Below are 12,036 nucleotides of genomic sequence, written 5' to 3'. Positions count from 1 at the left end.
TCTCTTCCAACATGGTTTGGTTTATTCTAAATTCTAAAGGTTTATTCTAATTCCCTGTTTTAAGGTCTCCTGTCCTCCCTGATGTCCTGTTACTGATATGACAGTTCTCTATTTGTGGCAGCAGTATTTCCCTCTGCTGAAAGCATTCTCTTCTGCTGGTAGGCTACTCACTTGCAAACATGCACACTTTCCAACCTGCTGTTTGGAAACAAGATTTTGAATTGAGTTTCTTAATGGAGGAATAAAAAATAACAATAACTTATGTTACCACATCAGGTGCTACAGGTATTCTAAATTAATTACAAATAATTATATAAATAACTCTATGGAGCTTCATCAGACTGGGATACGATAGTCAAAGAAAAACTATTTGCTGGGGAAAAGAAATAGCAGAGAAGAACAAATAGCACTCTCTCCATGTTTATCCAGTGTGAATGGCAAGCTGTTCTATTGTGCAAGCCTGCAGCCTTCCACCTACACAGTGTATTTTCATTATACAGGCTGAACTCAAGCTGAAAGCAAAAACAGTCAAGCAGTTATCAATATTAGAGGGCTTTAAATTCAAACATACATACACTGCCAGACACAAAGTTCTGTAGATGGCCTCTCTGCTGATAATAAGAATAATTTGTTAGTGATAACACACAATTATATCCTGAGTGTTAGCCATATTTTTACACAAAATTTACACACAAAAAACCCCAGTCATGAACATAAAATATTAGTAACTCAAGAGGTTTGTTACTATTAATTTACAGCAAGAGTGGCCTGACCATTACCTTCTGTGCTCATATCTGGGGTTGGCATCCAGACATAGGCTATACCTTCCTCTTTATACAGTTTCATGAGGATTTCAGGGCTCATGGGTTCTGGGTATCGGTTGCAACCCCAGGAATTCTGAACGATGTCCCATTCAGTCTGGAAGTTCATCACAGCTGTAACACCCAGCTCATGCTTCAGCTTGACAGTCACATGCTCCAGCTGTCGAGGGCAACTTCCCAGCCAGAGGTTTGGCAGAATTCTAGTATTAAGAAAACATTGCAGTGGGATTGATTTAAATGTCTTTAAAAGGAAACTGCCTAGTTCAGTGGTGTTCCAGCTTCAAACCTGCTTATCATCATCACACAAGCACTGCTAAGCATAGCCTTTTCATGTCATGCAGTAAGCAGCTTCTTATTTCATTACAGTTGAGCTGGTACTGTTTGATGCTGGGGACCAAGTTCCTAACCTACCACAAAGAGCCAGACAGTCTGAGGAAAAATTCAAAGCATAATTACTAGCACAGGTCTCCAAGGCATCTATCATTACGCTTGCAGCAGAAGCTTACTAACATCACAGATTAGAATAAGAAAACTCTGAAGATTCATGAAATTTGCACAAAAAAAAGAGTCCTAAAAGATTCATGGGATCCAGATCTGAATTACTTCAGTAATGTTAAAAACAGAGAATTCCTAGAGCTTTATAGTTGCCACTATAATGAGGAAAGTAGACAGAAAAAAAATCACCCAACTTAAATTACTCTTCTGTGAGGAAACTCAAAAATGGATGAGCAATATTTCTCTCCTTTTTTTCTTCTGGAGTCTAGTGGGAAACAAATGCAGAATTACAGTACATGCCTGGTTTCCCTCAAGGCCTGAAGAGCCTGAAATTTTGCAAGAAAACTTGAGTGGTGTGGGATGGATAAACATTCATATTTCTGGTAGCTATATAAAACAAACCTTAAGATTTCTGTGGTTGTTCCCATTGTGAATTATCATTAAACTATTATATGTCTCAAAATATTTTGACATATATATAACTGAATATTATTTTCAAGTAAGGATTTTTAACCTGTGCATGCAATTAAACTGATGATCTCTACAATTACTTACATGCACACATTATTAGTGATCTACTTAACAATTTTTTTTTTTTGTTTGCATAAATTTCTATTTTGACCCTGAAATCCACAAACTACGTAAAATATCTCTGTGGTTGCAAATGTTATTAACTGGAAAAAAACTGAAGCCAATCTACAACAAAGCAAGATCATCCAAAGTAAAATGTCTGCTATGCATTTCTTAGGATTTGTTTTGAATTTTAATCTTAGAGACAGATAAGGAAAGTTTATGTTTATTCAGGACCAGCTATGCCTATAAACAACCTTTAAATAATTGCATAGCATTCCAGTTTCATAGTAGTAAGCGCTTACTAGCAATTAATTAAGATCTGTAATTGACAATGATTAAACTGTGCTATGTTACTATTGATTCAGTCAGTTTATCAATCAAGAAAGCACACAGAATAACGTCAAAAAGATGTAGCTAACATGTGAGATTAAGACCCGCTGATTGCCTAAAAGCCTTTTCCTTAAAGTCACTTTCTGTAAAGTTACTTTCAGCCTGCCCCACACTTCAGTTCTTCATCACTAAGATGGAGAAAATTTTTATCTACCTTAAGGACACTTTAGGGGATTAAATGAATAAATGAAGACTGAATTTGTGGTAACAATGACTAAATGTTAGGCAGGTGTCTGTTCAGTACTTGATTTACAGAGCCCAGACTGAAGGCTGATGTGCTAAAAACCTGTCTTGTGAACTGAGAAAATGGACAATTTATCATTATAAGGGAATAAATATGGAACACCATGAAATCACTTGTACAGTTATTTTCCATCTGTCATCATATTACATTATTTTTTAATGAAACACAGATATATATTGCACTTGGTTGCCTCCCCCCAGGACCCTGCACAGCCCTGATTAAGCTATTACAATTCATTATGAATGCATCTGAAAACCAAATGCATTCTGCTTAATCAATGCATGTGCAAATAGTCTCCTTAAGGACAAAATGAGTCTGAAGCAACGAAAGATTAGCATTCTAATACTTTTTTTCAATGGTGCAGATTGCAATTTTCAAGCTAGAGGAAATGTTCCCAAAACATGACGCACACATGCCTTTCACAGATAGTACAAAGCCACCCAGCAACTGTAACTGTAGGGATCTGACATACAGGGAGAGTGACTTATCACATTTTATCAAGTTACTGCATCAAGCACTCAGTTCCTCCTCCATGATACAGGTGTCTGTGCTGTTTCTTAAGAAGCTCCTGGGTTACTTTTATTAATAATGATTAAATGGGCATCAAATTCAAATTTCCTTTAAATACTGATCTGTGAGCTGGGACAACACAGGTGCTGTATCCAGATTTGTTCAATCATTGGTGTGCTAGGAACAGGCATCTTACAATCTCTCCTAAAATTAGCCAATCTTTCTTAGAACTCACAATTCTTACAGAAAAGGGTAAGATTCAAGTCTTTGGGAACCACATTTCATCCTAACATCTATTAGTACAATCACAGAATCACAGAATCACAGAATGTTAGGGGTTGGAAGGGACCTCCAGAGATCATCGAGTCCAACCGCCCTGCATAAAGCAGGATCACCTAGGGTAGTCTGTACAGGAATGCATTCAGGTGGGTTTTTGAAAGTCTTCAGAGCCCACAGCCTCTCTGGGCAACCTGTTCCAGTGCTCCATCACCCTCACTGTAAAGAAGTTTCTCTTCATGATGAGATGAAACCTTCTATGTTCAAGTTTGTATCCTTATTGCTGTGCACCACTGAAAAGAGATTGTCCCCATCCACTTGGCACATACTCATCAGATATTTATAGACATCAGATGCCCTCTCAGTCTTCTCAAGACTAAACAGCCCCAGGTCTCTCAGTCTCTCTTCACGGGGAGATGCTCAAGTTACCTAATCATCCTCATGGCTCTCCACTTGACTCTCTCCAGCAGATCCCTGTCTCTCTTGAATGGGGGAGCCCAAAGTTGGACACAGTATTCCAGGTGTGGTCTCACCAGGGCACAGGAGAGGGGGAGAACCTCCCTAGATGTGCTGGACACACTTTTCTTGATGCACCCCAGGATACCATTGGCCCTCTTGGCCACAAGGGCACATAGCTGACTCATGGAGAACTTGCTGTCCACCAGGACTCCAAAATCTTTCTCTGTGGAGATGCTTTCCAGCAGGACAACCCCTAACCTGTACTGGTGCCTGCTGTTATTCCTCCCCAGATGCAGGATCTTGCACTTGTCCTTATTGAACTACAGGAGGTTTGCCTTCATCCAGCTCTCTAGCCTGTCCAGATTTCGCTGGATGGCTGCACAGCCTGACAGGGTGTCAGCCACGTTGCCCTCACCCACCAGTTTTGTATCATCAGTGAACTTGCTGAGGGTACTCTCAATCCCCTCATCCAGGTCCCTGAAAAAGATACTGAACAAAACTGGACCCAGTACTGATCCCTAGAGAATACCACTGGCCACAGGCCTCCAACTTGACTCTGTGCCACCCATCACAACACTCCAAACTCTATTGTCAAGGTAGTTTTCAATCCATCTCATGGACCAATCATCTATGCCACATTTCCTGATCTTTGCTATGAGGATGTTATGGGAGACTGTATCAAAAGCCTTACTGAAGTCAAGGTATATGACATCCGCAGCTCTCCCTTCATCTACCCATTTGGTCATGATTTCATAGAAGGCTATCAGATTAGGCAAGCAGGATCTCTCCTTGGTAAATCCATGTTGGCTACTCCTGATGACTCTTTTCTTCCACATGGTTAGAGATAACATACAGAATGAGCTGCTCCATCACCTTTCCTGTGATGAAGGTGAGGCTGACTGGTCTGTAGTTACCTGGGTCTTCCTTCTTGCCTTTTTTGAAGACTGGAGTCACATTGTCTGTCTTCCAGTCATCAGGCACCTCTCCTGTTCTCCATGAGTTTTCAAAAATGATGGAGAGGCTCAGCCACAGTATCAGCAGCTCCCTCAGCACATGTGGAAGCACCCCATTGGGACTCATGAATTTGTGTGTTTTCAGCTGGTACAAGTGATCTCTAACCCGGTCCTGACTGACCAGTGGAGTGTCCTCGTCCCTCCAGTTCTGCGCCCTTGCTTGCAGAGACTGAGGCTCCTGAGAGCTGGTCTTAGGAGTAAGGACTGAGGCAAAGAAGACATTCAGCAATTCTGCCATCACTGCTCCCTGCTTATCCATGCAGATCTCCTGCCTCCCTTAACTGATTTTTTTTTTTCAAGAAGGTAATGTTTGAATATGAACCAGCTCTCTTGGGCTCCCCTTCCTTCCAGACCCCTAGCCCATTGGATATTTCTAAGTAAAGTTTTGAAGAAGGTAAAATTAACCCTCTTGAAGTCCAGGGTTGAGACTTTACTTATCACCCTGCTTCTTGTCTAATGATATTAAATTCCAACATGTTGTGGTCACTACAGCCAAGATTGTCCTCAATATCTAAAATCCTTGACATCCTATAGGCAGGAGGATAAAGGGGACTTTGCCCCTTTCAGTTATTGACAACAGAGTGATCCATCAGCCCTGTAATTTGTTTTGACCAAAGTCCGGTGTATTATTTTAGAAGACAAGAGACAGATTGATTCATCCATCAGCACCAGGTCAAGATGCAGACTGATGTTAAAACTTGCAATTCACTTCAGTTGTCTGCACCAGTCTTCTTTGGATCCCACTAAGCATCTGTGGGAGCAATTTAACTGAAACTACAAACAAAATAGTGATTAAGTCACTGTGTCCTCCCTTAAGATTTTCATTTCCTAAAGGTGTAGAATGCAACTACAGCTACATGTAACTTGCAGCAAAACTTACTCTGCATTCCCAGAAGAACATATATAATCCAATTAACCCCCAGCATTTTGTGAGGTTTATATGCATATGGAGTGGATTTTGTATTGATATATTGCAATTACCCTGACACCAACTACAAGCAAGAAGCCCAAGGGGAATGTAGGCCTGAAGTGCAACTCAAAGATGTTTTTTGAAGCACTGTAACTACTGGAGTCTGCTTCCAATTACAATGCATTCCTATTTCCTCTCCTGATGGTACTGGAGTAGGAACTGGTTCAGAAATTTTTTATAAGGTGAATTTGTAATGCAAAAATATGACATCTCTGAACTTGCATTGAAACTTTCTAATTTTAGCCAAATTTAAACTAGTTCAAAGACCAAATGTCTGGTGTGAAATAAAAGGAGAATGAAGAATGGCAACAAAAAAATCCTACCTCTCTTTTTCCCTATCATTTGACACAAGAGATTTTCAAAAGTATTTCTTCAGGCATAATCAAAATGAGGTAAGAAATCCTACCATCTGTAGCTGAGATGCTCTTTCATCTTTTCTCTACCTTCTACTTTGTGACAAGGCACATCACTTTAAAAGGTGATAACAATGGATTATGGTGACCCAGAGGTATAATCCTGTACATGCTCCTTCTTTTGCCATTAACATCTTTTTAACAACATATGGGAGCTTATTATTAGAATCATAGAATTGTTAGGATTGGAAGGGACCTGAAGAACCATCTAGTTCCAACCCCCCTGCCATAGGCAGGGACCCTTCACACTAGATCAGGTTGCGCAGAGCCATATCCAGCCTGGCCTTAAAAACCTCCAGGGACAGGGCTTCTACCACCTTCTTAGGATCATTAATGTGTTTCCTGAAGTACTAAAAAATTCAACAGCGCACTTCTGGGCCTTCATTGTTCACTTCTTCTGAACCCATGACATTGAAATTAATAAGCACACTTGTTAGAAATCAGATGTACTTCCTGTACTTTTGTCAGAGCACTCTAGAAACATTACTTAGATTATTATCTAATATTCTGAAATGCATTTACAAATAGAAAATAGTTTGAAATTACCAAATTCTGCTCTCCAGTGGAATATCTAAAAGCTGTCAAATATTGTTTAATATGTAGAAAGCACACTGATGACCATCCTCACCTTCAGAAATATTTTCCTGATGTCTGATATGAACAGTTCAGTCACAGGTCACGATGGCATCTTCTTGCGTCCATAATGGACACAAAGAACAGATTATTCCTTTCAATTCTGCAAAATCCTTTTATCCACATGAAAATTACTATAATATCCCACAAAGCCTTGTATTCTTCACACACACAAATGCTTGTCATCTATTCAAAACATCTGATGGTGTTTATTTGCTTTTGGATTCTCCAGCTGGTCAACATCTTTCTTCAGTTATTATGTGAAGCACTGGAAAGAAGTCTCACCATATCTGAGCAGAACTGACTATCAGTTACTTCTTATGCCTCAAAGACTATATGCCTGTTTATAGTTCCCTGACTGTCCTTTTACAGCGTGATGCTGTTAACCTATATTCAACATGGAATTCTGTTTGTGAATTAAGATCTCTCACAAGAGATGAGCCTACCCAAGGAGAGATTAAATAATCATGGAATAAATAATCTCAGGCACTCACACACATCACTGGATTATAAATTAACTGCAATCAATTAGAAAGGGAAACAGTGCATGCTTTCAGTGATGGTTGGTATTGCTTTCCAGAGAGGTCAAAGTGGTACTATTAGCCTGTACATAAAAATGAACTAAAAATAATAGAAAATGTATAGTGACCTTTTTTAAAAATCAATAGTGCTTGTATATTAACTGTTTTATTGTACCAAAAATATTACAGACAATGAAGACAAAAATACAGGAGACATCAGCTAGTTCTTGTGAAAATACTTTTCATATGAAGGTACACTAAGGTTGCAACATATTTTAAGAGTTAATTGAATGACTATGTAAAATATATAGGAGACGCAAATCAACTGGCCTTATCTACATAAAAGAGGTAAATAATTTCTACTTCCATATGGTTTTACCTACAAAACAACTACTAAGATATGAGAAAAACAGATTTTTTTTAATCCTTTTTGTTATTCTTACATCTTCCTCCAAAATACTGACAATGTAGGTAGATATCAAAACAGAGGACTTGCTGGTTTGGTCTTGTACAAGGATTCTGTTTTCATTATATTATCTTAAGTAAAGGACAAAGAGGTCTCTCAGTAAAATACCTCTTCATCAATGAAATAATAATGTGGAACTGAGGAATTATGACACTAATATTTCATTGCAGATAGTACAAGGCACGTGGATAAGTGGCTGTGGTCTTAGTGCTTTCTGTTGCTGACTTACTAATGAAGTCTCCTTGCAGAAGCCAAGCTGACAGACCCTTTGTGATAAGGTGCTTGACTTTAGAAGGGTTGACTGAACACAGTCTGATGCACTCAATTGCCCAGCATACAGACAAGTACGACTGGCCAGAGCAGGACATCAAGGTTTGATGATACTATGGTCTAATTCACAGAACACCAAGGTCTAACAGGCACATTTACTAAGATTGTGCTTGTCAATAAAGGTAGATTAAATGGCCATGACCTTAGCAGAAGTCATCAGAGAAAAGTGGTGATTAATGATACAACAGCCTCCTACTGGGACAACATAGCTGCAGACCTTGTAAAAACTACTTATATTTTTGAACACAAAAATTACTTTAACCTAAATGCCACATGTAGAAAGCATCACTTACAAATTTGTTCTGCTTTACTGCTGAAAGAGTGCAGTTTATTGTGAAGTTAAGAATTCCACCTCAAGGCTTTAAATTAGGAGAATTAAACAGACTACAGTGTACTTCCAAGGTGGGGTTTTTCTTATTATTTGGCACTGTGATGAAAAGTAATTAAGCTCTGGCAAATTTTCTTCTTAGATGCAATTTGGACTACTTATCTAGCCTCTCACATGGGAACAGACTTGGCAACTAAAACGAAACACCTGCGTTTATCACTTTAGAACAACACTTTGTCAGCTTAGCAATATGCAAAGTTTCTCAAGCCCTTGAATTCTGAGTGTTAGGATTAATAGTATCCTATTTATTCTATTTTCACAAATTTATGCACGAATGTGGCATCAAACTACCTCATTTGCTGATATGCAGAGCAAGTAAGTCATTAAGACTTGACCCCAAACAAAAACCAGGTAAGAATAATATCAAACTGGTAACTGAAATATAAGGTTACCCAGACTTTCAGTTAAAAGTAGTTCCAGTGGTACAGTGCCTCCACATTCTGCTGTTTAGGTGGAGGTATAGTAGCATCAGCTTGATGGCACAAAAGGGCTTAGATGACCCCTCTTCAGCCACCAATATGCGTTTACAGCAGGTGGTATGGTGCACTCTTCTGGTTATAAGACAAAGGGTGACCATGCTAAAACTTAAGCACAGCACAGCTCTCCTCCTCATTCATAATCTTCTCATGGATTCTGACTCTGGGGAGGCCTGTAGGCTATGTTTGCTTTATGGATTGTCCTATCTTTGAATGCACTAGGGACACAGGATAAAAAGAATCCATGTGAATAGAATTAAAGTCAGTCATCTAACAGATGTTTAGTCTAGGTGAATCCACAAAACTTTCTGTTTATGGCCCATTTTCTCTTCCAAAGCAACCCCAAACATTCACTTACAAGGAGCATAAGAGCTTTATTAGAAGAAACTCATCAAAACATCTCATAAGGACAGCTGCAGAGATCAAGGGCATTTTTAACATCCTACATCCTGCCATAGCAGGGAATGTATTTGATGAACACAACTAGTTAACTGGGAAGTAGATCATGTCCCACTTTGCAAAAATTACAGTAATACCTGAATAAACAAGCAGTAGCACTATGCCTAAAAGTCACAAAAAATCCTTCTGTTCTATTCAGTACCAGAAGACTGTCATCAGGAATAATGGAAAGAAGGAAGTGAAACATCTGGAGAGCCCAGCAGAGAATACTAGCACAATCAGAGAAACAGAAGACGAGGTTTCAGAGAAAAGACTGAAAGAACCAAGGGTTAATATCAAAATGAAAATAGTCAGATGTGCTAGCCTTGATTGCTGTGTGATACTGGGAAAAAGGATAGACATTTCCAAGAATATGAGAGCTGTAAAGAGGCAGGATACTAATTTTATCTCCAAGTCTACTGCCAATTTAAGATCAGGCTGGATAAACCTGGAATGATGTAAATGTAGTTGAGACTAAGAGCAAGAAAATGGACTGGATGTTTTTTGATGTCTCTTTGAACCTATGATCTATGATACTATAACCATAAACTTTAATTTCCATCTCTGGGATCACTACCTATATTAATTTATCAAGCTCTTGAAATAATTTAGGTTCCTTGTCCTCCCTGCCCTATTTGAAAGGTCATGCCAGAATTCAGATATCATTCCTTTGATGTCAGAAAACTTGTTCTAACTTACCCTCTAAATTAATTCAGAAGCAATTAATATCCATTTGATCTTAAAGCAGGTTCAATTTCAAGAATTTTTCTTCCTCCTTTGTACTAATTCCTGAATGTCTTTTACAAATAGTAATATATCCTCTTTTTCAGCCTTCATTTAACTGCTATCTGTATCAGACACCAGAAGCAGTCAAGCTATGGTAGCACAGAGTTCCTTTCAAACCAATTATTTTGCTCCAGCTTCAGTGTCAAAAAAGCTACGCAGCCTGCAGAAAATTCCCTCATTCATTCCCAGTTAGCTCAGGTATCTGTGTTTTGAACTGTGGTTTGAGATGAAGGCATGCTTTATGTTGAGGAATCCCTGGAACAGGAACAAAAGAAGAGTGTTACATCATTTTGTATTTGAAATGGTTTTGCACAACCAAATTTGCTGTTCCCATTCCTCCATAGTGCAAAGGGGATGCAAAGGTCTCCTGACAAGAAACTTTGGAAGTTCCTGTGAAGAAGTGTATCCCTATTAACAGGCACCGCATCATAACTTCAAAGGTGAATTCATAGATTCATAGAATAGTTAGGTTGGAAGCCACATTAAAGATTATCTAGTTCCAGCCCCTCTGCCATGGGCAGGGACACCTTTCACTAGACCAGATGTTCAAGGCCTCATCCAACCTGGCTTTGAACACCTCCAGGGAGGAGGCATTCACAACCTCCCCAAACAACCTGTTCCAGTGTCTCAGCACCCACATTGTTAAGAATTTCTTCCTAATATCCTCAAGCTTAAAGCTGTACCCTCTTGTCCTATCACTACAAGCCCTTGTAGAAAGTCCCTTTCTGGATTTCTTGTGGAAGGATGCTGTAAGGTCTCCCCAGAGCCTTCTTCACACTGAACAGCCCCAACTCTTAGCCCACTTTATCCCATAAGGGAGGTGCTCCAGCCCTCTGATCATCTTCAAGGTCCTATTCGGGACCCGCTCCAGCAGTTCCACATCCTTCTTTGGCTGGGGGCACTAGAATTGGATGCAGTACTCCAGGTGGGGTTTCACAAGAGCAGAGGAGAGCAGAGCATCCTGTTGGCCACATTTCGTTTGATTCAGCCCAGGATACGGTTGGCCTTCTGGGCTGCAAGTGCACATTGCTAGCTCATGTTGAGTTTTTCATAACCAACACCCCCAAATCCTTCTCCTTGAGACTGCTCTCTTGAGCCGTTCCTCACCCGGCCTATATTTGCGTTTGGGATTACCTCGACCCAGGTGTAGGACTCTGCATTTGGTCTTGTTGAACATCATGAGGTTGGCTTGGGCCCAGCTCTCCAGCCTGTCCAAGTCCCTCTGGATGGCATCCCTTCCCTCCAGCATGTCAATGGGACCACACAGCTTGGTGTCACCTGCAAACCTGCTGAGGGTGCACTCAGTCCCACTGTCCATATCGCTGACAGAGATGTTAAACAGCACTGGTCTCAGTATTGACCCCTGAGGGACGCCACATGTCACTGGAATCACTGATAAACCACCCTGATACAGCTGATCTCTTCAACGCCAAGACTAGAACATGTTCCAAATTTGTCCTGCCTTGGGAAATGGAAGTGCAAAAAGGGATTGTAAATCATCTTTGTTCTTCTGACACTACAATAGATCAAATTTATCTAATGTCTTTAGGATAAGTGTGCATGTTCCAATAAATGCAATGGAATTGCTCTTGTTAAACTTGCAGTGCATTTGAATCTATATAGGGAAAAAACCCACACTACAAACTCTTCTCCCCTCTCATTTATCTCATTCTATTAAAAAAAGCTTAACACCAATTAATTTATATCTTAAATATTTTTGTAAACTATTTAATCTCTACTCTAGGTATGATCAAACTAAACAGATAACTAAAATAACTTAGCCATACAAGACTTTATATACATGGCCAAAACTGAATTGTGCTTTATCTTTTCT

The 12,036-nt window shown here is 39.6% G+C and overlaps 1 protein-coding gene across 2 annotated transcripts in view; it reads right to left on the bottom strand.

The window, feature by feature from the left end:
• The window catches only part of EPM2A (EPM2A glucan phosphatase, laforin), a 43,497-nt gene that overhangs the window by 3,960 nt on the left and 27,501 nt on the right, over positions 1-12,036 (bottom strand). For both annotated transcript variants that reach the window (XM_068152458.1, XM_068152468.1), the window contains exon 3: positions 780-1,021. In XM_068152458.1, coding sequence (XP_068008559.1) covers positions 780-1,021 — 242 coding nt within the window. The remainder of the gene's footprint in view (positions 1-779; positions 1,022-12,036) is intronic.

The sequence above is a fragment of the Melanerpes formicivorus genome, unplaced genomic scaffold, assembly GCF_026170545.1.
Source record: "Melanerpes formicivorus ecotype bairdi unplaced genomic scaffold, bMelFor1.0.p_v2 SCAF_2, whole genome shotgun sequence".
Classification (NCBI taxonomy): domain Eukaryota; kingdom Metazoa; phylum Chordata; class Aves; order Piciformes; family Picidae; genus Melanerpes; species Melanerpes formicivorus.
Note: the sequence above shows the minus strand (reverse complement) of the source record. Positions and strands in the feature narration are given on the sequence as shown.